Here is a 25,457-nt window from a genome sequence, read left to right as displayed (position 1 = left end):
TGTAGTAGAACATTCTTCTCTCTGTAGAATTACCAGAAAAGCATCAAAATTAACAGTTTAAAAATGGTGGAAAATTAAATAAATAAAGCAAAGCACAACAAAAATCCCCATTTCTTCACATAAGAATTCAGATCACAGACACCAGAAACTTCCAGATTGCTCTTTTCCCTCTGTTTCACTGACGCCAAAAATATTAGAATCAAGTTAAGATCCCTGGATTGTAAATCAAGCATTGAGGCTTGGCTACGGAAGAGAAGTCTTATTTGAACATTAGCAGTCCACTGGTAACTGTGCCAGCTTTATTAATCTTATTTCAGTTATGACCTCAGACTTTCCATCTGAGTAAATCTTTATGCAATTCAGTCTCTCCTGGTTGCTTTACCTTTTCATTAAACAAAATTCTTGGTTTTAAGTGAAAAAAAGCTAAAAGCCTGTAATGTTTTTCTTCTGAACCTCTTATTTGGGCTAGTAATCTGACAATCTGAAGGTTAGATAACTTCATTTTGATATCAGGTGCGATTGGTTTTTTAAGTATGACCTTGTTTTGTAGGTAGGTGACAGTATTTAGCTGGTAGTGGTTTGTAATGTTTTAATCAAGATAGGCTGTGCATTTTTAAAAGCAAACCAAATTTCACTTTCAACACAGACTGACTTCATTGTTTACAATATCATACACCAGAAGAAATGTTAAAAATACCAAAAGCAATCCAGCTCTTTGTATCATACAAAGAACAAATATCGTTCATATTATGCGATGCATCAAACCATTAGGAATTTTCCATCTTTTTTGCAACTGGAATGAAAATAAATAAAATAAAAGCTTACATGTACTTTTAAATGAAGTTCATTTTTCATATTTCCAGAGTTCAGGAAGTATGAAAAGTCTCATGTGGACTAATACTGCTGAACCTCTCAAAAGTCACTAGTGCTTCTCAACTATTTCTGTAATGAGGAGAGGGATCCAATTAGAGGGCCCTTGACAACAATGTTTGGGTGGAGAAGGGGACCTTGGCTGACTGTAGACTGAAGGAAAAAAATGTAATTCCCTTAACTGTACACAGAGAGAATTTGATGGAGTTCCTGTTCCAGGAAGGGATCGTGATGTCAAGATCACTTGTGTGTTTGAAAGCCACCTCTTGAAAGCAGAATCCAATCTTGTTGGCTACACACAGCAACCTTCCTCAGTCGTATTCCAACCAAGCTTGAGCTATTTTCTGGAAGGATGTCTGGTGATGGGAACAGGGACAAGTGGATAGAAAGTTAGTGCTGTGATGTGCTGAGCCTGATAGAGCTCCTATTAAATTGAGTGGGAGCAGGCTCAACTCTTAAATGCAGGAAATATTTTATTGTGAACTATCTGCCTGGCAGATGCCAGGTAGATCAATAAGGGCTTCCAGTGCTTCCTGCTGCTTACCTTTGATGAGCACTAGATTTATGACATATACACAAACTACACCCCAGCTCATTTCATCTCCCTTGATGGAAGCTGCAGCTGAAGATAAGACAGGCTTTATTACCTTAACTGGCTGGATAAGGAAAAAGAGTTATCTGCAAAAAGGTTAAGAAATGCAACTTTTTTTCAGTTCCCTAGCCAATTTGACTGTGTCTTTCACAACAACTCTCTCACAATGCAGCTTTGCGGAGGAAGAGAGAAAGGCTTGTTTATTTGAGTACTAAAGAAAAAGGAGTGAGATTTGTTTCAGAAAGAAGAAATAGTATGTTTAGGATTAACCTATCATGTCAAGTGATCTGTGTATAAATCCAATCCAAAAATTTACACAGTGGACAAAGAGCCTCGTGATGCTCTCAACTATGGTCAGCTTTGGAGAGCATGAGTCAAAGGCACAGCTCTGGGAAAGAGGCCTCCCAGCATCTGCAGAGCAGTGCAACACAAAGGACATGAGCAGCATTTGAGCATTAAAACCATCAAAGGCCTTAGTTGCAGTTGTGACACAAAACTGCTGCTGCTTAAAGTCTGTTTTGGATGAAGAATGTAGTTTGTCAAAAACAAGAAAATAAATTGCTTTGTAGCTTGTGTTTCTTTGTGGTGTTGTGTGAAGGGGTGCATTTTTCTCAAGGTGGTGACAATTAAAATGTGGTAGCAATGTTAGGTTTTCTGTGTTGTTGGCATAGCTGAACTGGGAGTCAAAAAGTTTGAGCTTCACTGCACAATCACTCCTTCAAGTCTCTCCATGGCTTTGTATTTGATCATTCCTTTCTCTCTTGCTGACTTACAAAAGGGCACGTGTTCTGTTTTACAAAGCTCTGAAGACTCCTTCAGGGTCTTTGGATGAAGTGTAGTTTAGAGATCATCTTGAGGAGCAGGGAGAAGAAATAAAGGATTTTGAGGGCAAGAGGACTTTTAAGGCTGCATAAGGCTGCTACTGGATATCAGACAGGGGCAGAAATGGTGTTTGTGCATTGTTTGCTGAAATGGAACACATCATTGTCCTTATTTAAAAAGAAGGGTAGAGGAGTGGGTGGAATTTGTGTGGGAAGGGACCAGGAAGGGATGGTAATACTAGCTCATTAAAAATAGATGATGTCTTGTTTTATGTGGTATCTGTGGTTTGATTTCTGCCCACAGGCTTACATGCAGCCTCACTTGCTGGGAAATGAATTCACACATCTAGAGTTTCCACGGAGGGTGCAGCGCAAGGAAGTTGGAAAGCGGATGCTGTACCGTGACTTCAACATGACTGGCTGGTAAGAATGTGTCCTTCTCAGCATGGGGTCAGCCTTCTTCCCTGCCAATGCCTGCTTTGTACCTCTCTTTCATTAGTGTACACTGCATCAAACATGGTGGTATACCCCTGCATACTAAAAGAAAAGACATTTCCTTCTTTCAGGTGTATCTTCCTTCTAGAAGATAATAATTTAAATAAGTGGACCTCCCTCCAAGAGAGTTCATTGTAATGTGCGAGCACTCAAAGCAGAGAAAGCATATAAAGGCAAAGATGTGCCAGGGGATCTTTCTGAAAACAAAACAATTTTCCTATATTGGATGTAGTTTTTTTTATAAATTCTGGATCAGTAGGTCAGACATTCACCTTTTAAACCACGACGTTGGGCCATCATGCCTTACATGCTGAGGAAAGCTTGCAGAAGGGAGGAGCTGCTTCCCCTACTCCACTGCAGCTGGCCCTTGGTTTGGATATCCCTTGAGGAATTGTTTTAGACATGGGCCTATCTGAACACAACCAGCCTAAAATGAAAAGGCTTGAATGAACAGCTTGGACTTAAAGAAGTGAAGACAGAAAGAATGATGTGGGTTTTTTTGTTTCTGGCTAAATGTCTTCATTGTTTTTTCTTGGTTCAAGAGGCTCCTTGGAGAAGCCCTAATCTTTGCTGTTGTGAGTTCTGTGCATGACCTATAAAGGTAAAAGCCCAATATATGCAAATGGTCTTCATTTCCATGACATTTGTGTTTTAGTGTCTGTAGTAAATGTCCTTTCAGGAAGAAAAAGGACAGAGAGGTTAAAAAGAAAGCCTGTTTTAGGTTTGGAAGCTCACATACTAGTACAGCTCTACATAACTTTTGCTTTGTTCCATGCTTTATGGACCATAGATATAATTATGTTTTAATGGCAGAATAATGATCTAAGTTTAATGTAATCTGAAGTGTTTGTGCAGAACATGTAAATCTGAGAATAACCATCACTGTCTGTCATCTTGAACAGCTGCTAGTAGAATATGCAGTTTCACCCTGAGAATGATGACTTCACATTTTAAAAAGGCTACAGGCATGAGCAGAAGAATAGGAACAGAATGAGAACATTGGATCAACTGAGGACTTAGACAGCAAAACATTTGGAAGATCATGAGACACTCTCCCAATTTCTGCAGAAGGAGGGTTTTTTTTGTTAAGCTCCCAGATGTCTCTGGAGGCACCAATAAAGAATGGTTTCATGTAGACTTCCAAAAGCTCTTTTTCAAGATGTGACATGCCAGTTGGGAGGAAAAACATGTGGGGGAGAGCTACAGAAGTATCATAGGCCAGGGAACTTCCTGAGAGGAGGGCAAGAACAGATTTCTGTCATCATGGCTGGAACACAAAGAGGGTTTCTTCAGGTTCATGGGAGTTGTTTTGCATTTCCCTGGTTGGTTAGTGGTCTGGAAAGGAAGTTAGGTTGGAAAGGCTGAAATTGCAGCATTGGCAGGTGACACCACAGCTCTTTTCCTATTAAACAAGAATGACCATGAGGTACTGCAAAGAATTGAGTGATTAACACAAATGGTCATCACAGTGATCAAATTCGGTATTGATAAATACAAAGTAAAGCATGAAGAGGAAAAAATAACTGTTTATGCACACTAGAGGTTCCAAATTGAAAAATCAAAAAACTCAGTGGAAGCGTTGCTAACTACAGTATTTTTTCCAGTCCAAATCACCAGCAGAATGTTGAGATTTGTACAGCAATAGACAGTTTAAAAGTTAAGTGAAGAGATAATTCTGTATATTTCTACCTCACTTGTGAATGTATGCATAGCTCTTTACCTTATCCAAAATGGTTATTATATAGTCAATACTGTTTGGCATTAGAAAAAGGAACAGAAATTCTAAATGTAGAATAATGAGTAAGGTAGAATAGCTTTGGTAAGTCAAACTGGCAGATTTGATCCAATGTGTTGCTTTTCAGTACTGGTTTGTGAACTCTCTTAGCTCTAGCATATAGCTAGAGGAGAAGAAAGTTATTTTCCGTTTGATTTTTCTGAATTTCCTGAAATCTAGGACACACACTGATCCAGTTAGAGATTCTAATATGGTCAATGCAAAAATTGTTACCAGTTCAGTACAAATATGCTTAGCTGTAAGCAGTTATTCTGAAATAAATGCTTGAACTGTGACTTGAAAATTCAAGTCTGAATTCACCACAGTATTGTCCCAGAAAAAGGTGGCCTGTGCCAAGCAGAAGCATGTGGAGACTGTGGTGAGGCTACCTCTCCCTGCTGTTCCTTTTGACTTCTGGATGGAAGTGAAAAATGGGGCCTACATTTTTGTCCTAATAAAAGAATTGGAATCTTTCAGCTGCTCCATATTGCACAACTAGTGCATCAATTACCTCTTTGTTTGGTTGCCTCGGGACAATAAAATTATGAGGAAATAGCTCTACTGCCATACATTTGTGTAAAACAGAGCCCTTCTAAATAAGGATCCATTTCTTTTTGCAAAGTTTCACCCAAGGTGTTTGTTATCCGTTGGATTCTATGCAGTGATCCCCTGGGCAGAGGAGAAGCGATCTATTTGTGTTTATGTAAAAGTCTGGGTCAATTTTAATGGTTGTGATTGTGGACAGGACATTAGATTTCCAGTTTGGTGGGCCCTCACAAGTGATGGTTTGAGGTAGCAGAGGTTTCTTAGCAGCTCTTTTCCACTTCAACGATTTTGCTTCACTTTTCTTCCCTTTCTTATTCCTGGATTCAACTGATGCATCAGGATACAGTGGCCGAGGACATGTCTGTTTTGCATTTGTTTCTAAGGACACTATCTATCATGGAGAATAAATTAGCATATATATTCCTTTTCTAGAAAATGTCAGATGGTGTTTTGGCCAGCCAGAGCTTGATACACTAAAATGCTGCTGAACTTTTATCACATACAATGCAGATGATCAATTGTCTGAATTGTTTTTTGGTCCCTAACCTCACTGTGTGTTGATATTTGCACATACATGTAGAGAGGTGCAGTTGATATTAGGAAGAAACAGCCACTCTTACACTTAATTACTTAATCCTTTAGTGAGAGAATTTAGAACACTCTCTGCTTTGATGTTTCCTCAGGAAACTAAACTGGTTTATTTTACAATTCAGTATAATTTTTGTGTTTTCTATTAGAAGCTGTATGACCTTTTTTTTCCTTCATTTTTATCCTCCTCCTTTGCTCCAGAGCTTTTCAGATTCTCAACAATGGCTTGGCTTGCCCAGCTTGTTTGGATTACAAAAGATTATTGTCTTTGGGTCTGTTATAATGTATTTGGCCCTTTATTTTTTCTTTCTTTCTTTTTTTTTTTTTTTTTTTTTTATGTGAAGTTTCCACACTGGCTTTGTCTCCACAGCCCACAGTGGTAGCACAGCTGCCAAGTTTCCCCACAGCATTAGGACAACCACTGATCCAGCAATGTGTACCGCATCACTAGCCCAGGCTGCCTGTGACTGCTTTGAGACCAGCCTTTCCCTTCTCGCTCCAGCTCGCCTACCCTTGCTTCTTTCTGTTCGGTGGCAATTGCAATGAGAAATCATGCTGTATTAAATAAACGTAAAATAAATCCCACACTGCTGGGAGCTGCCCATGAGCTGCCCTTCCTGCACACTTGCCCCATGTGCGTTGTGGTTGAACAACAATTGCAAAACGTGTAGTGTAGCTGGCAAGGCATCTTAAGAGCAGTGTGTCCTGCTGAACAAGCTTTTGGGCTGTCTCGAGCCGTAGTTTGCTGGCAGATATCTGTATTACTGACAGTCTTTCACAGCTGGATCTCTGGGGTGGAATTTCCAAGCCCATGCCTTGCAGAGGTTAGACTTGTATTGGAGAGAGGTGTCCTGGTGGCTTTCATAAGTCCTGGCAACAGAAGCAACAGGAAAGACTCAGAGGCCATGTAAGCAGAGACTGGTCAGTGCTATAAAGTGGGGTGAGTAACCTGAAGTGGAAATAGGTGGGGGGGGTGGAAACAGCAGGCCTGGTGACAGCTGCTCCTTTAAAGGCCTGCACAGAAGTAGTGCTCTCTATCTCTGGCTTTTATTTAAAGCTAAGACGCAGTTGGTCAGATTTCCTTCACATGTACATCCAGTGTGAACAATTTTGAGGTATTTTGCTTTGACTATATCCTAGAACCTTCTGAAACTTGGATTTCTGACTGGCTGTGTCCTTCACTGTGGCTCCTTCCAGAGTTCCTCTCCCAGCCTTCTGTGGGGCTGGAGGAGCCATACAGCACCGTGCTTAACCAAAGGCATCCAGAATGCACTACCAGTTGGCATCAACTTCAGTGGTTTCAAAATTAATTTTTTGCTCCTCCTTGGAACAGAAACAGTGGCTTTACTGCTGCTTGCATTGAAGTGCAGTTCTTTAAAGGCTTGTATCCAGATCACAACTTCAGCTTTTTGACTTGATTTTAGGATGGCAGAAGAGACCTAGATAACGAGTATGGTTTTTGACCTATTTGTTGGTTGCTTCCTTTGCCCTCCAGGAGAGGCAGAGCTAAGCAGCAAAGTTGAGCTACAACCCATCAGAAATGGTTTGAGGCAGTGTAGTGCCCACCACGCACCATGGGCTGAAGCCCAAGGTGGCAGCAAGCAGGGGAATTGGGCACAGTCTCTGAGCGCACTGTCTTCACAGCAGCAGTGGAGCCCTTGCCAGCTCCGTGTCCATGTGTCTGGTTGAGGGAGTGCTGTGGCACATGGGGTCAGCGCCCGAGGGTCAGACCGAGCTGGGGAATCGCCTGCCTGCATGATTTATTCCAAAGCAGGGAGGCTGGTGCCCTGAGGCAAGCACTAAGCAAAACCCATTTTATTCTAGAGTCAATATTGTCCAGTGCCTGGAAAGCTGCCAGCCTGCTCTGCGCTCGCCCTTTTCTTTCCAACAGGGAATGTCTTTCAGCCTCTAAGCATCTGATTAAAAAAGCAACTTCACTTTTCAAGCCGTTTTATTTTGTTTGGGATGGATGCCTTTCGCTTTCATTGTGCAGCTCGCCTTGCCGTCTGCGGTTCAGACTCCAGCTCACAAAAACCAGGCTCTCATTAATCACTTACTGGGGATCCAGAATACCCCGGTGAGAGCCAATGTACATGTTTTGCTTGGTAATGTGTGAGCTGATTTGAACAAATATTGCCAATGTGGCCGCTATCTTACTCTTTATTGCTGGGCTCAATGTCCTTTGACAGCACATTCAGGTAGCCTGCCCAAGGAGTGCCTGAACAGATTGATAAATGCCACAAAAATGCTTTATGGAGCTGGCACCTGTGCTGCACCCTCCTTTAATATAAATTGATTTATTGAATCAAGCACAGAAGCCCTGCTACAGAAACCTCAGGCTATAGTCTCTAGAGAACCACCTAATAAAACAGCCCCAACTGACACTCCTCATTAGCTTTTCCACCGATCCCAAGGCAGTATTTAAAGTGACAGTGTCCCTCTTTTTGGCCTGAATTTATCTGCTGGCTAATGCCTGTGGGTCTAATTAGCTTAGCATTATTAGTCTTATTCAGATAAGCTGCATTTCCTAACAGCTTGATTCCAACTTGTAAGAAGTAATTGGAAGTCTGCAAACCTTGTGCTCTAACCTGCTTGATTGCGCCTTTTAGCCAAAAATCATGTAATTTACAAAAAGTCATCCTTTCCCCCATATTTTTTTAATTGAGCTTTTTTGTCTAGTGAAACATTCTACGTTTCTTCTGCTGAAAACCTGGCTTTATTGTTGTGTTTGAGACCTCAGCCGTATCCTTTGTACAATCGCTAGGGAGAGATCAAATTTTAATTTCATAATTACTTCACGAGAAAGCAACCTTTTCCCCAGTCATGCCTGGTATTAATTTCCTTCCAGCAACTTACATTTTCATAATTTAATGATTATGGGGCACCTTTGCAGCACTGGGCCGTTCTGGAGGGGAGAGAGAGGATATCATTTTTGCAGCAGAAACCGTCATGCGCAGTCACTTGCCTAGCTTTCTGTGTCTGTGCTTTTGTCTCTCGCTGCAAGGTGGCAGGGAGCAGGAGGGGACGTGCCTCGTTGGTGCACACAGCTAGAGCAGCTTGCTGGGCTGTGCCTGGGTGTCTGGGGCACAGCTCTGCGATGATGAATGGCTGTTGCAATGTGCATGTTATGCATCTTTTCAGGATTTGCAGCCCTCACTGCAGGAGCAGCAGGAGGTGAGAGCTGACCTGCTGCGTACAGCACGTCTCCTGACGGTGATGAATGGCTCTTTCCCCCAAGTGTGCACATGCCACACGAGCTGAGCCAGGGTCTTTGGGACAGGAGAAAGCAGAAACAGGAAAGTAATGCTGCTGCAACAAAAGAGAAAGCTTAAGTCTGGAGTAAAGCTCCATGTAAATGGCCTCTCTGGGGCTAAAGGAGAGTGATAAGAATGAGGTTGGTCTAAGTCATGTCCTGCAAGAGCATCTCCTTCTGGAAGCCGTGCATCTAAGACCTGTCCCTGCATGGCTGTGCATCTCCACTTGGGCTTTGCCTTGGTGTGGAATCAAGTGCTGCATATGCAAGGGCAAACAAAAGAATCCCGTCTGCTTTGTCAGAAGGAAACCAAACTGGAATCTTCAATCTGAAAATCCAAGCAAAAACACCCTTTCCTCTTGATAAGGTGAAGTCTCTTTCCACACTCATGCTTTCTCTGGCTTCCCCATCTGGACAAATTTCACATGACCTCAGCTGGGTCCATAGAAGTTCTCTTTCTTTCCTTTGTTACCAAAGATTGATTTATGGCTCTGCTTCTGGCTGAGAGGAAGCCCCTTGCTCCTTGGAGGAGTTTCACCATGCTGTGGAATGGTGAGGTCTCTCCTTGCTGTGTCTCACTGCCTCCTCTCTCCTGCACTACAGACATCTTTCCCAGATGAATTTACTTTGTGGTTCTTCCTCAAGCTCCTTTGCTTCCAGAGGATCCCAGCTAGCAAGTGTGGAGCAGGCACTGTGAGTTTACTATGCAGCCTTTCTCTCATCTGCCTCACAACAACTTTTTAACAAGAAATACAGCAAAATACCAATTTACAAATAGTTTTCCTGTCCATCACAGTGCACCCCAGTGCACTCAGCCCATAGAGTGTTAACAGCCCACTTCCCTTACCCATCTATCTCCAGAGTAAATTGCTGACAGACCTTCCTGTTTGTCTTTTAAGAGGAGACGAAATTAAATAAATTTTAATAAGTGCTCAAGGCAGCAAGTTCACTGGGTGCAAAAAAGAAAGGCTTGGCCTGCTGAGGCTGTTGGAGAAGGTGAACCTGCTTGATGTGCAGCTGCAGTATCTGCACAGTAGTTTTGTCACTTAGTAGTGAAAGGTCAAAACGTCACAAGTAGTGAATGAAAGTGATTGCAATATTCCTGCTCTGTCCCTTCCAGTCTCTGCTCTTAAATACCTTAATTTCGTTTTTTTCCTGATTTATCTTTTTTTGGGCAAGGACCTCTCTAAATGCTTGAGATGCTTGAAAATCCTGTCCCTGACTTTTCTTCTACCATTTTCTTTTAATGCTCCAGTAGAGGTGAATGGACTAAAAAGTCAGCCACATTCCAGGAAGTGCTTGAGTCTTAAAACTGGGCTGGCCAAAATGGATAGTTTGTTTTGCTTAGGAATTACTTCCACAGGAATATGTGGTGCTGGTGCTCTCCAAAGTGCAGACTCTGTCTTATGACTGTACACAGCCTTGGAGGCTCCCTCGAGGTCCAAGGCTCATGTATTAGTCTGATTTGACCAAGCCAGAGACCACAGATGTGTACAAGTCGTGCTGAGAGACTTTTTTTTTTTTTTTTCTAAATTTGTGGATTGGTAGACAGAGCTGAGATTTGCAAAATTATACACTTTCAGGTTCATAAGAAGGTGTTTCTGAATTTTCTGTGAATAATGAGTGTTTTAAAACTTCCTCTTTACTTGAAAGAAGGCCTATGAGAGTATCTTGGTTAAGGTAGATCTTCCTCTAAAAACTGTTTTGTGCCCATGTGCGTTGGTCTTTGATTTGGCTTTGCCATCATCTTTTCTCTTAACAAACATTGCTATAGTTCGTGTGCCTTAATTATCTTTGTTTATTGTAATTTTGTTTCATTAAACTATGTGTCAGACCAGCAGCAGGGGAAAAATACTGAGACAGTGAACATTAGAGCTAACCTATCTAGAGGGTACTTAGTATCAGACAGTGCTGTCTGGACTTAGAGATCCTGACTCTGCAGAAGCAGAAGTGTAAGGACATTTTTAAAGATTATGGCTGAGTTGAGACATAAATGGTACAATTTTCAGTGGCTCTGTGCCAAACCTGTACTACACATCTTTTCTTCTTGATAGTAAGCGTGCACTTACACTGGTTAGATGCCTGTAGTTCAACAGAAAGTACAGATTAACAGTTCCTTTTGGACTGGTGGTTTAAGCTCTGTTGCCCAAAGGGTGAGCTCCATTCCACTGATTACTTGTGTGGGAGGAGAAAAGAAGGAAAGGCTTTCTGTCAAGTTTTGTGTTGCTTAAAGATTAAAACATGATTATCTGTTGGTGTGACTAAGGAAAGTTGAGCTTGAGAAGGAGGTTGTTTGAATAGCTGGAGTAGTTTTGTTGTGAGTTGGGTTATTTTGGGTGAGGAGAAGAGTTGGGGCCGGTGGAAGGTGTATGGATGGCCCTAGGTTTGTTGGTTTTTAGAGTGGTAGCAAATCAGTGCTAGAAATACACAAAATCTACAAACCTGTCTCAGAGATGCCTTTAGCCTTGTACTCAGTGTGAACTAGGACTTTTATGATGCAGTAGCACTTTCTCTTGGCCACTTGCCGCAAGTGGATGTATGCTTCAAGCTAAAGCCCTTTGATGATGATTTTCTTTGCTCTTCCTTAGGTTTAATTCTCAGTTTACTATTAGGTGTCACAAGCAGAGATGTGAAGCACAGACAAACCTTCTAAAGCCAAGTGCCATGAAAAAGCAGAGCACAGAGTCTGGATTCCCCTGTCGTGCACAGAACTGAACCTTCCAGGTCAGGGTGGGTTGTGTTTTCAACACCATCTGTTGTGCCTGGGGATGCCAATGCAACACTTTTTGTGACCAGTAACCTTACACAGTTTGCCATGAAAGAAAGTGGAATGTGGATTTTGGTTTTAGTCATCAACTTCTACTCTTACGTGAATTTGTATGTGCTTTCAAAAGGCCAATTTTAAGAACAACTTATATGGCAGGAGAACTTATAACACATGTAAGACATTATTTTGGATTTTGGCTCTGAAATTTGCATGTAGGAGATGACTGGTTTTTCAAGTTCTGACCCAGAAATATGCAGGTAACTTCGATAATCTTTTATTTTGAGAGTGTAAAAGCACTAATGACCCCAGCACTCTAAGAAACTTCTGTAGATTGTGTTGTGCATTTAGTAGCTCCTGGTTATTTTTTCACCGTGCATTTGGAGCAGATTCCAGTTAGCATATGAGTAACATCATGTCAGTCCTAGTTCTTTTGTTCTGACATCTCTTTTGGCTCCTGGTGCGATTTGGCCCGGTTTTCCAAAATGTTGATCCTGAGTCCAAATGTAACTTTGTGGGTGGTACATATGTCAAGGCCTAGTTCAGTATTTTTGGACAGCAGTAGCGTTTCATAATTCTTTTGAAATGAAAAGAAGAAACAAAGTTAACTGAAAAAAATGCAGCTAGATCTAGCTGGGCACGAGCTTGCCTTTTCTACTCCCCACTGCTCCCCCTGTTTTTCCATTTGGAAAAATAGAGGCTTACGTGGCAGAAGCACTTAACAAGCTTTAGGCTCATTCAGAGCTGGAAGCAATAGCATTGCCTTGTCTTTATAACCTTTCTTGACATGCCCTGGTGGCCACCAAAACCTCCTGGGATGTGGACAAGGAAGACAGAGAGAAGGAGAGGGGAGAGTTGCAACAATGTGTTGTTAAAGCAGTGTGCTGAGCTGAATTACACAGAAGGCTGACTAAGGCCATGCTGGCACTAAAAGAGCCAAACCACCCTCTCAGGTTCTCTGTGTGTCTGTGTTTGATATACCTATTGCTGTATTATATCTTTATATATAGTAAACAACAGTATAAATGCAACTTTATTACATAAAATCAAGAGACATAGTCCAGAAGATTGTAGCCTATGAGAAATAAACCCACATGCAAAATACAGGAGGTTTCACAAAGCATAAATGAAAATGAACTTCATATCTTCTTTCTGTCTCCCCAGCACAGTTGCTGAGTTGTTAGCTGAAAAGCTGTGCTTCATGCTTCTCTTGCAGCAAAACACACATTAGTATATTTTTAATTCTGTTTCTCTGATAATGCAGGACACAGGTACTTTTCTAGAGTGTCCCAGGTTGCTTTTCGGTGTGTCTGTGCTACCTCCACTGCTGTGGCTGCAGTTCTGAGCATTGTTTTTTAAGTGATGGTAATTTTTCAGGCAATAGCAACATCAACAGAAAAAGCACATTTGAGATGAGTTTGACACCCAAGTTCTAAGCCCAAGAGGTGTCAGGCTATGAGTAACCACAAAATAAATCACTGTAGCTCTCAGAGCCTCTCTCACTCAGTTGCACAGCTTCAGGAGGTCACAGGCTAGCCAGCTGCTCTCCCTAATCTGCTGATGGAACAAGTTAGCTGCAGCCCTTGGAACACGGCCTCCCCCAGTGTCCTTACACCGAGGTGTCACAGTTGAAGACCTGAGGGACAGTGGTTTTTTAATGGTTCCCTGAAAGATGCTGCACTCAGCAGTGGGGAGCATTCTTTTGAAGGACACTGGCCTAAATGACACTTTTTTCCCTTCTTCCTAAGGCACAGTCACTGTGAGGTGTTGTGCAGGAGAATATAAGGAGGAGGAGAGAGGGGAAAAAAGCTTGGTCCCTGCTTTTGTCAACTTACAGGGCAGTGTAAAGTGAGGGCTTTGGTTTCAAATATTTGTGGTTACCTTGCAGATAACATAGTCTGTGTGTAAAGAATGGGCTTGTTTTTTTCTTTTAAAAAGGGGGCTGCAAGTAGCTAAGCCACATCATCTTAGTTTTGTTTGCTGTTTTAACAAATATGCACAACAATGTGAACATCCAGTAGGAATGGTTGTCTTCTCAGGCTTGTGGCTTGATTAGTCATTTGACTGATGCCCACAATGGACTCAGCTGATACCCATTTTCTTGGTGGTAGAGCACAACTGGCTCTATGGAAGGCATAGTTCAGACTCCTCAAGGATGTTTTCCTAGGGCTTCCAGTACTGTAGGTCCAGTTGGAAGCTGTGAAATATGTTCATGAGTAGTCAGAAATAGAAAATTTTTTGCTCTACATTCAAACCAGGATATCCAAGTTAGTGAGTGAGGCAGAGATATTTGTGGGGAATAAAGGAAGGAACAAGAGCAAAATCCATGACTGACTCCTCCTTCCCAGCTAAATGTTGGTCTGGGTTTTAAACATCCGGGAAGTATTATCATGTTGGCTACATGTAGCAATTTGTGCCTCTTTGTTTGGTTTAAGAGCTAATTTATTTGCCCTCACCAGTGCAGAATTCCATTTGAATGCCTTCACTGTATTGTGTCTTACAGAGATGGCCAAATATTATGGTTGTATATTCTAAGATATTGTTGACTACATGAAGGACCCACTGTATTTTGCAAGCCTCACCTAGATTCATTTTGGGATTTTATATATAGTAATATTTTTTAGTATGTGAGGGGAGCCCTCCACTACTGTTTCTTCTATGAATTTTGATTGCTTTTCTCTTCCTTCTTGGTCCTTCCTCACCTCCAGAACTCTAATATCATCCGCTCCTGTGATTACTGGGAAATTTAAAGGTGAGGGCTTAAATGTCTATGCAATTCTCAGTAAGTCTGAGTCTTGCCTGGGTGATGCAGCATGTAGAGCACCATTTATTGATCCCAGGCCTGTGCCATATTTTGGTGAAGCAGAGGGCAGTTTGAGAACAATATAGGATTTCACTCTTAATTTTTAATTTCCTGCTGGTTTATGTGACAGCCTTAACATTGCATAAATCTGATCCCATGTGACTCCCTGGAGCTCAGGCAGCCATCCTGGAGAGCTGCACAGCGGGGGTTGGCAGTGGCTGGCAGGGGATCTGCCCAGCACCTCCCCTTCCCCTCTGGTTTGTGCACTCACGGTGCTTTTGGTGTCACCCTGAGAGCTTTGGGCATGGATAGGCCAGGAGGGAAGCAGAACATGCGGGGAAAGGCTGAGGAGGGATGACTTTGTGGTATGAAGGGAAGCGTGCCCCTCTGGGACAATGCACCTTAGCCAGAAAGGTACCAGCACCTGAGCTCAAGCATGTATCATGCAAACCACAGGACTCTACAGCTTATAAGAATGACTGTCATCTTCTGTTGTATTTTTTTTATTTCTCACTGGCAAAATTGCTAATCTTCTCACCTCATCAGTGTCAACAGCTGGATGTGTAAAAGGTAGAGTACGCAGGCATGCAGTAAACAGAATCAGAGCATGAGCATTTACTTCTCTTGTCTCTTGTCCATGGGAAAGCTGCTGTGAAATGTGAAACCTCTGACAACCTTGACTGTTGCAGTCAAGGTCAAATGAGCACTAAATATCCTAAGATTTCAGCACGTGAAGCTTGTCTTGGTTTCTGTGGTTCTGAAGGGTGAGAACAGGATCAGACAGCTGTTTCACACCATGTGTACATGTCCTGTCATTGCTCATGTTTCACATTAACAGTGTCAGTCTAGGCATTGGTTAGTTTCTTGGGTTTGGAGTTGGTTTGTTTGGGTTTTTTTATTTGGTTGGATTTGGGTTTTTTTATGAAACTGTATTATGGTATAACTGGTACCATATCTGACAATATCTCACCTGATTAGGATGTTATTCCAGCTCACCTCTTTCTTTGCAATCAGTAGGAGCAGCCTGGCATGGTAATATTTTTCCATCTTCACCTTTCCTGTTGGTGAAATGGATAACTATTTGCAGAAAACCTTCCTGCAGAAAAAGAAATTTAAATCTTGGTTCAAAGACTGAGTCCCTAGGAAAAATAATGATTTTTTTTCCTCCCCCCATTTTTGAAATCACAGCTGCTTGTTTCAGGGCACTGGGTCACTAATTGACTACAAGCTTCATAAATGTCGTTTGTCCTCCCCACACAGGGCATACAAAACCATTGAGGAAGATGACTTGAAGTTTCCCCTTATATATGGAGAAGGCAAGAAGGTGGGCACATTTGCTTTCCTCAGACCAAAGGAAGAAGGAATTCTGTGCTGTTTATCATTCAGTTTAGCCCATGGCAGTCCAGTGTTTTCCACTCAATATCTCTTTATTTTATCGTTTTGACAGCTTGAAAGAATATCTTAGTTCTGTCATAAATCAGTCTCATGTCTGGGGGGTGGTGGGGAGAGCTCAACATAGTAATAAGCATTTTACAGCAGTCATTTGTTGTTTAGTTTGCTTTTGTTTTTCTTTCATTGTAAATAGGCTACAATGAGACTGTCATAAGTAATTGACTTTAAATGTTTCTGTTTCATTGTAAAATATAACTAGAAGAAAGCAGGAAGATATTTAATAGTGCTCTGAGATGCAAAACTCTAATTTAGGAAGAGGAGGGATCAGGGCAGGATTTGTGAAGTATAACACCTTTGACACTAGCTGAAGAAGATAAGGTTATGTGAACTCACTGTTGAATTTTTCTGATGTGTGAAGGCTGATAGTTGAAAGGGAGAAACACTGTTCTGTTTGTTATGCTTTGCTTTCAGCTCTGTGATTAAGAACAGTGAGATCATTAGTGTTAGTCCCAGCAAGCTTAGCTGGATGCAGCAGTAGGATCAATATAAGGATGCAGTGCAGTCAGTTTGCTGATATTGGTATGCTTGCTGTGTTGCTAAAAGTGCTCCTCTGCTGCATTAGGTTCTTAACTCAATGTAAAAATAGACGCTCTTCAAAATAGACACTGTTCAAAATTAGTCCATGTTTTTGAAGGTTCAGACCTGCAGCTTATCTCTGAATTTCGTTAGGTTTTTAATTATTTGCAAAATGTTTCATGCACATCTTTTTAATTTACTTTCTTATGGCCCTGTGGAGCCAGGAGTCACTGAGGCAGAATGGTTCTGAGTCAGTTGCTTGCTGTTAGTGATGTTGAGCTCTCTTGCTCAGAAGTTGCTGAGGCTAAACTTGAGTTTGGGGGAAGTGATCTGCAAAGCACAGAGAGCAGGGTTCCCTGGGAGACTGAATAGCTGGTCAGTCTTTGGAGCAGCTTTAATGAAGGAGAGCCCAGAACCTCTTGGGACACCACTCATGTCACAGAGGAGGGTGCTGGGGGAAGGAACTGGTAGATGCGAGGGAACTGCAGACTTTCTGTAGAGTGACTGTCCCTAGAAAAGAGCACTGTGGTCAGTGCTGCTGTCACATGTGTGTTCAGCAACTTAGGGTGGCCTTTGGCACTTTTCCCTGGTAATGGGAATATACAGCAGTATGTCAGTAGGAAGATACCATGGATTCATTATGTGAGTAGTTAAGCTCCTTGTCCTCTTTATCAAACACAGTATAATTTGCTGAAGGAATGCTCTCATAGACTGGTGTAGGCAGTGAGGTGACTGGGTTAGGTTTCTCTAGACCAAGTACCTTAGAGATGGTGAGTGGGATGTGGATGAAAACAAAGCTTGGAATAAGGAGAAAAATGGAGATGGCATGAGTGTGAAAAGCTTTGACATTGATTGGCTATGTTAAGTCTAGAGTTTCTGGGAGAGAAAAGGGAATTCATCCCTAACTGTAGCAGTTACAGAGTAGGAATGTTATCTCATTCCTTATTGACACAGTCCATGTAACAAGATTTAATCCCACTGCTTTTCTTTATTTCCAGGCTCGGGTTATGGCAACAATTGGAGTGACCCGAGGACTGGGAGACCATGACCTGAAAGTGCACGACTCCAACATATACATCAAACCTTTCCTATCCTCATCTCCAGAGGTAAAACAGCCAAGGATATCTGATATCTGAGAGGGAAATAAATTTACTTAGTGTGCTTATTTGTTCTTCTCAAATCATCCATTCTGACTGTGATCCAGTCCAGGTAACATGCTGTCCTTTCCAAAGGTGCAGCATGATAGTAACATCCACATAGTAGAAACTACGTTCATAGTAGATTCTAAGTTCCCCAGGTGTGTGCTGATTGCTCCACATCCTGCAGAGCACTGATGATTCCTTCTCACTCCCTGTGCTATGGTTATCCCAAAGCCTTGCCATTCAGTGTGACAGATGCCCATCTCTCCTTCCACATTCATGTGCTCCAGCACCCATAGAGGCCTAGATCATGCTGCCTTCACAGAAGATGTAAATGCAGAAGGGATGTCTTCCACAGCAGTGTAGTATCCTGCTTTACACAGAGGATACCAGATCAACTCTTAGGCAGGAAAATGCCAAGAGTCATAGGAAGGGTACTTCATGCTTCTGTCTGCCCCTTAACCTTCAGTTCTTTTGATAGTTTTGTGCTAACACCAAATAATGACACAGTGCATTGCCAAATGATAGTGTTATGAGGAGACTATGTGGTATTTGTGTTACAGGTAGTTTTAAATGCCTCCTTCATTTTGAATGGCCTCATCACAAGCAATTCCACCCACTTTTTGACCACTGGAGACCTTTCAGTGAAGGATATCAAGCCTTCCAAAGGGATTTAAATGTATTTGTTAACAAGGAACATGCAAGGCTTGCTTTTTTTTTTTTTTTCTCCCATTGTAACTGCATTCCTCCTACATCAAGGAACAGATGTCACATATTTTTCATAAAATATTAAGCAAGGGCAAACCATCTGATGGCAGCACAGAAAGAGACGGCTTTGCTTCCATGGCCCAAATGCTCAAAACTGTCCATTGTCAACTGGATTGCCAAAGTTTTAACCATACCCAGTATTTGACCTTGAATTTGTTGCTTGCTATAGCAGTATGAGAGAATGAAATCACACAAATAGCATCAAACTGCTAGGAAGGAACCAAATTATTAAATAAACCTTGCTTATAACATCTCCAAGGCAAATTTGTCATGAATGTTTCAGGCTGCTCAGAGAATCACCAACAAAAGTATCAACAAAAGCAGGTTCAGTATTAAAATGAAAGCATGACAAAGTTTGTTGGCAGGGTTCACTCTACTACTTACTAGATTGTTGGAGTACACAGAGAAAAAACTGGACTGAAATCTCAAATCAATCAATTTAAAACCAAAGTTAGCCAAAAGTTATATATGTGGGAGCTGGGGACAAAAAAGCTTAATGGTAAGGAAGAAGGATAAGGGAAAGTTTAAGGATAAAAAGGAATAAGGGAGACCCTCCTGTTGAGTCACAACGTTCAGAGTGACCCCCTTGCCAAACTTTTCCCCAGACTTGACCACCGGTTTAGGCCTAAAGGTTTTTACAACACTTAATCAATGGCTGAATTTAAACAATTTAACAGAAGATTCTATAAAACTTACTGTAAGCACAACAGTAACTGACTTGTAGGCTTAACTTACAAATCTAACATATTTAAGAATCTAACAAAGCCACATTCCTAGCCACATTCCTAGTACCTTTGCTATAGCATATTCACACTCACAGGTACACAGACCTAAAAGAGTGTGTACACAGCCTGCTGTGGTCCAGGAGAGCTCAAGGAGTGTCACTTAGACCCACTGTTGATAGGGTTGCACAAAAATTGGCTTTAGCCATATTAGTTTTCCATTCTGCCTGCAATTTGGGTGGTAACTTTCTCTGAAAGTTTGATAACTTTGTTATGATGTTGTTCCATTTGGGTTATTATTCAGGTTAGAATAAGTTTCCAAGGCTGTTTGAAAAATAGCTTGTTAGACAGCACAAGTTCCTGGGAGCAGACAGTGTTTCTGATAAGCTTGAGAGAAGCTCAGCCCAGGTGCTGTTCATCAAGGCCAAGGCCCGACAGCATTTCTGAGATCATAGTGTGGCCTGAGGAGAGGCAGGGAGGAAGGATGCACCATCACAATCCACCCCACAACTAAAGGCGATCTGGCTTACTCCACAGAGTGGCATGTGGTCCCCTGTCGCCTCTGTGCCTATAAACAGAGATATAAAATTTATATATATATTTATATTTGTTATATATAATTTATGTAGTAAAAGTCCAATTATAAAAATAAAAAAAATTTAAAGTGCTGAGAGAACCCAGACCTGAAGAAAAGAGGGAGATCTACAGATCTTCTTCATGTTTCCTTGCTGTCAATTGTATGCTTTCCCCCTTTGAATGTATGGTGTCCCTCACTTGAGACCTGCTCCTGTTCTCCTCAGCCAGGCAAGCAGGAGTCTGCCCTCATCACTGTGATGGATTTAATGCCAGAAAAATGATGCAATTCCACCTATTTATTTTTCTTTCTGGCTTGCTGAGATCCAGTGTTTCTGGGGTACATAATGGCTGCAGCACAGCATCCCAGCAATATCATCTCTGCCAACTGCTGCCGCAGTGTTTGTGTGTGTCTATAAACCAAAGCTTCTCATGGGCTTTTCTGATTTGTGGGGAATGTGTCTGTACATGTTCAAATTCTGGAATGTGGCATCCAGTTCGTATGCTAGCCACATTTCAGGATCTCTTAACTGCTTTGCAAAAGGGAAGCAAAATTGGCTTTGTTTCCACATCCTCTTCACAGCTAAATTCAGCAGAAATGTATGAGGGCAGGAGGAGGAAAGACAGAGCACCAGCCACCTTAATTTAGAGATATTGGCAAAAAAACCCTGAGTATTATTAGGAAGTAGCATATGCTCCAACTTGCTTTCTTTTGCATCTCCTCCTCTTAATGATCTCTTGCCTCTCTTCCCAGAGAGAGCCCCAGTGCTTTAACTCCTCATGTTTTTCCCTGACTTGTTCTGTCCAAACATGGGCAGCACACCTTGCACAGAAACTGACATTAAGAAACAACGTCTTTATTCTGCCATCTGGGAGGCTTGGCACTTGGAAGTAAAGGCAGTGGTGTCAAGCAGCAGTCATATTTGGTCCCTGTGGAGCACTGGATTTGAATTGTTTGTATAGAGGTAGGGAAGTGCAATGTGTGGTTTCCAGACCTGGAAAAAGGGAGGCACAGGAAATTAAGGCACAGAGTGAGTCGTGACAGAGGGAAGATCCAAGTCCTCTGGCATCTGTTTCTGTGCCATAATTGCAGTGTTCTTTCTTGAGTAAGGGGCAGTGTGGTGAGTTTTCTGAACACTTTACTTCCAGCGTGACAAAGTTCTGGTATGCCATATCCACCAACATTTAGCTCAAGGAAGGGTAAACATCCCTGAGACTACATCCAGAAATAGGCATATAATAGTAATTTGAGGGTGGTGTGAAATGATACTTTGACAGAGTGCCAGGCTATGGGAGGAAAAGTCATGCAGCCAAGACTGACAAATGTAATCAGTATTCACTGGCTCAGCTGTTATGAGACCAGATTTGGAGGACTTCTGCAGGTTGGTGAGCTCTAGAGATTTGAACCTTTTATAATGAACTGGAGTAGCACAAAGCAGGCAAGCCATGGCTGAGGCTCTCTGGCATGGAATTAAATATTTATTTTTCATAATGGAACAGTTAATTTGAAAGCTTTCAGCAGGAAATTCTGCTTTTCAAAACTTAGAGTGACCTTGTTGCAGATGAAAGGCAGAATTTCATCCTGAATTTTTTTGAATGGCAGCTCAGCTATTTGGTGGGGAAAGATGTGGCTCTGATGGCAGCATTTGGCCCTTGCCAGCAAGGAACCCAAAGCCAGCCATCAGAGTAAATGATAAGAAGGTAATGAAGAAAAATTTTTGTTAGTCCAGTGTTCGTAAAATCTTTCTGATAACTCCACAAATATGTCCAAGGAGACCATTTTAGATTCATATCTGCCTTCTGGAGAAATCCTCAGGAATTACGCCATCCAAAGGAACAAGTAAGGCAAATATATAGAGAAGCACAGTATGATCAAAGGGAGTCAAAGTGGATTCAGGAAGCAAACACCACACTTAAGTGGCTTCAGGTACTCCAGGTTATGTTGACAAGAGAATTAAAATAATAATAATAATAATAATAATAATAATAATAATAATAATAAATACAGTTGATGCTCTCGCGTGAGCACTTTGATTACTCAGAACATTTGAGAAAGTGTTGTGCATCACAGGTTATTAATATGAAAGATACAAAGCTACAGACAAAGTGGAAAGTTGGCACAGTCTGCTGGAAATTGGCTAACGGGCAGGAAACAAAGGGTGGCAGTAAAAAGCTAAAAGGAGATTAATTGAATGCTGCAGGGAGCAGTGTTGGGACCCACTTTTTATTATTTACATATAAATTACATGGAGAGTGGTATTGAAAGATCTCATCATTTGCCAGGAAAGCTGCACTGGATAACACTGCATATAAAAGGGACGATACAATTAAGAAAGGGCTTAATTTATTGTAGTAGCTGGGTTGATCAATAGTGCAGGCGAGTGAATGCAGGCTGTTGTTTAGCTGGAATTCCCTGGGGGCTGGCTGCTGAGGAGCACCTCAGGTGGCTGCAGGCTCGCATGTCACTCTGTTGTGAGCAGTTTTCCAGCCGCAGGGACTTGCGTTGGCTGCCTCTTAAAAGCAAACCTGGCCAGCAAGGCACAGCGCCTTCGCAGGGCTGCCGTGGTCCTTTGCAGCAGCCAAAGGCAGGGTTTGTCTGGGTGGGTAGATCTGTTTGAAATGTAAATGAAAAACAGCCCACCTGTTTGTTCATTGCTTGCCCAGAGCAGTTTTCTCAGTGTTCTTGACTGCATGTAGTTAATATGTAATATGAGAAACAAATACCTGGATTGAAGAAGGACATTATTTGACAAACTGCATAATGCATGTTCAGAAAGATGTGTATGACTGTGGGCTCTGGTGGTGTGTACACTGTTACCTGTCAGCAGATCTGTAAATACTAGTCAGGTTAAGTAGTAGTATTCTATCTGTAGGATGTAAGGGTAACCCAGTGCTTATTGCTGTGGCTTCATGGCTGGCTGTGCTGCTGAGGTTCTTTTGCTTGTTCCTTATAGCTTTTACATTTTCTGGTTGCTGATGTCAAGTTCAGCTAGTTAACAGGTCAGCTACTTAACATCAATAAGACATCAGCAGATGGGAGAAGTATGGTGACCAAACTTGGCTCCTTCCAGGGCTGCCCTGATATTCCAGAGAAATTAATTTAAATAAGTGAGAAACTCATTCTTCACACAGAAGGACTGAAGGGAGTAGCTGAGAGGCTCTCAGGACATCATGGGAGGCCAAGGACACAAATTCTATGGGGCGCTTTCAGGAGTGATGTCTGGCTGCAGAAGCAGCGATTCACAAGGAAAAGACTGACGATTCAAGATGGCATTGTTAGAAATTTGTCAAGGGTGCTGCACCAGTTAAGGAAACATCTGCACTGCCAGCTATTGTCCAGCCAGCTGTCACCTGAAGGAGCAGGGTTCTACAATGCTGCTTTCTGCAAAGTGTGAGCAGCCTTGTGCAAACTTGTGTTACAGACAGAACTTTCCTTAAACCTCACTCTTTACTTCCCTGAAATACAGCTACAGGAAGGAGGCAGTCATTAGGAATGTTTACTCTGGAATCTTAAAAAATTAAATCGTCATTTTCATTGCAATCATTGAACCACTTTTGTTCACATAAGATTTAAAAGGCTGTGGGTTCATTGCTGTTGCAGGCACTCAGGTAATTCCCTGGATGTCTCCTCATACTTCAAAACTGTGGCATATCATACTCTCACCTTTTTTGTACAGTGTGGAGTGTGCTGTGGGTGCTGCACAGAATGGGATGTGTGTGGAGTGGGTGTTCAGTGAGCCCTGCTGGGCTGAGCTTCCATTCCACATGCCCTAGTGGTGCTGCCCAGCCTGTGTGCCTCCAGGAGCTCTGCTGTCACACTGCTCCAAGCCAGCTGAAGGCACAGGGCGCTACTGCAAGGGACCCTCATTGACCCAAGAAAGAACTAGAACAAGGGTCCTGGCAGAAGAATGAAGGGTTAGGAGCTGATTACTTTCTGCACCTGGACAAGGCAGTCTGCAAACATAACCTGACCCTGCAATAGACTGGGCAGCTCTAACTCTTTTTTGTCAGCAACTTACGAGGGACATCTATAGCTATATTTAAGAAATCCAAGGCAAGACACAAAGAAAGGACTTAAGGTAACTGAAAGGCAGACAAAACTGCATTTCATTGAATGTTTTGTTGCATGCCCAACTGGTCCTTATATGCAACAATTTTACATCAATTGCCCCAAGCTTGTCTCCTGTAACCTTGGCACTCTCTTTTCCTTAGCCTGGGGTGAGGGGTGAGCCTAACACCTCCCTGTCCTCTGTGTCTCTTCTGACATCTGGTTTCTTCTCAACACATGCCTTTCTGCTGAGGTGCCCTGTTCACAAAGCTTTTCCTTTTAGGAAGTACCATATCTTCTTCCTAGATTATACAATAAATCAGTGAATGATATTTTTTTCTCTTGTTCCCCTAAAACAAAACATATTCTTGGTAAAATGATCTCTTCTTGATGTTGCTCATGGACTAGCTGCAGGTAGCTTTGAAAAGTTTCTTATCCATCCCAGTGCCACTCCTCAGTCAGACAAAATGGTTTATTTCCGGAGGATTCCAATCAGTGATGCATGGTTTTGCTTTCCACCTTCTTCCCCACCTTATCTGCAAAAATGGCTCCTGTGATGTAATGTGTCTTTTGCCTCGGCTGGGATGTGCTTTTCCCAGCACAGATGTTTGAAGCTTGGTTAGCCGTACCAGGGGCTTGGTGCTGAGTGCATCCCTGAGCATTAGCTGTGATGCTTTCTCAAGTATTTGCTGGTCCCCAAGAGATCTGACCAGACCATGTGCTGTATATTGATGGTTGTGTTGGCCAACTCAGCCTCCACACCCCAGTGATTTCTGAGTTGCAACTGTGGGCTGTTAAGGCTGAAATAAATTCTGGGAGACAGGGACCATGACAGCTACTGATTTCTGTACAATAAGCTTGAGATGAGGGCTGTGCTGCATATAGGGGTCTTTTCTATATTCCTACTCAAGTCTGAATAAGCAGATATGCTCTAATGAAGAGAGTATCTTGCCTTGAATTTAATCCTCTCCAAAGTCCTTATTCAGCTGCTACCTTAGATAATGAAGTGAAGGTTACATTTTACAAATGACCTTCTTGTGCTTTTGAATGAAAGGCGAACTGGTAAGGATTAGCAGTCAGATCTAGGTGATTTTTAATTTTTTTTTTTCCTCTGGTACTGGTTGAAGTCCCATAAAAGCGTAATTACATTAAAAGGTCCAGGCATTTTATATGCATTGCCTGCTCCATGGCTCCTAAGGGGAGAGTGCACCATGAGGGAGAATAAAACAGCTCATATTTTCTTGTTATGCCCAGTGCTTTTCCTGACTAACTGCTGTTAGTGGAGTCCAGGACTGGAGCAGGGTGTGTGATGAGGTGCACCATTTCTGAATTTCAGTGCAGGTGATCCTTCCCTCCTGTCTGCCTTGCCGTGGTTGTTACAGCTCTCTCAAACTGTGGTTGTTGCTGTGGTGATTAAAGTGTTCTGTGGGTGCTTCCTAATGGCTCCCCATCACAACCTGGGAATTGCAGGCATTTCTCAGCTGGAGTACAGCATGTGCTGGAAGGGGAGTTACACCAAGCTAAAGGCTTGTTTTAAAACAACACTTTCTATGGCCTTTGCTTGCATTCTGGCTCAGCTGATGGCCCTGCAGCAACCCCCACTGTGACTGCCTCCACCACTCTCAGCCTCTCTGGGAAGAGGATGGTGGAAGTTGTTTTAAAAAGCAGGCTGTGAGGAGGTGCCAGCAGTGATCAGCCTGACTAGGGCTGCAGACAGACCAATTGAAGTCAGC

General features: G+C 42.3%; 1 protein-coding gene across 1 annotated transcript in view; it reads left to right on the top strand.

Moving 5' to 3' along the window:
• The window catches only part of PPM1H (protein phosphatase, Mg2+/Mn2+ dependent 1H), a 131,879-nt gene that overhangs the window by 94,747 nt on the left and 11,675 nt on the right, over positions 1-25,457 (top strand). Inside the window, exons 6-8 of the mRNA XM_038153174.1 lie at positions 2,588-2,706; positions 15,767-15,830; positions 17,473-17,580. Coding sequence (XP_038009102.1) covers positions 2,588-2,706; positions 15,767-15,830; positions 17,473-17,580 — 291 coding nt within the window. The remainder of the gene's footprint in view (positions 1-2,587; positions 2,707-15,766; positions 15,831-17,472; positions 17,581-25,457) is intronic.

The sequence above is a fragment of the Motacilla alba genome, chromosome 1A, assembly GCF_015832195.1.
Source record: "Motacilla alba alba isolate MOTALB_02 chromosome 1A, Motacilla_alba_V1.0_pri, whole genome shotgun sequence".
NCBI lineage: Eukaryota > Metazoa > Chordata > Aves > Passeriformes > Motacillidae > Motacilla > Motacilla alba.
Note: the sequence above shows the minus strand (reverse complement) of the source record. Positions and strands in the feature narration are given on the sequence as shown.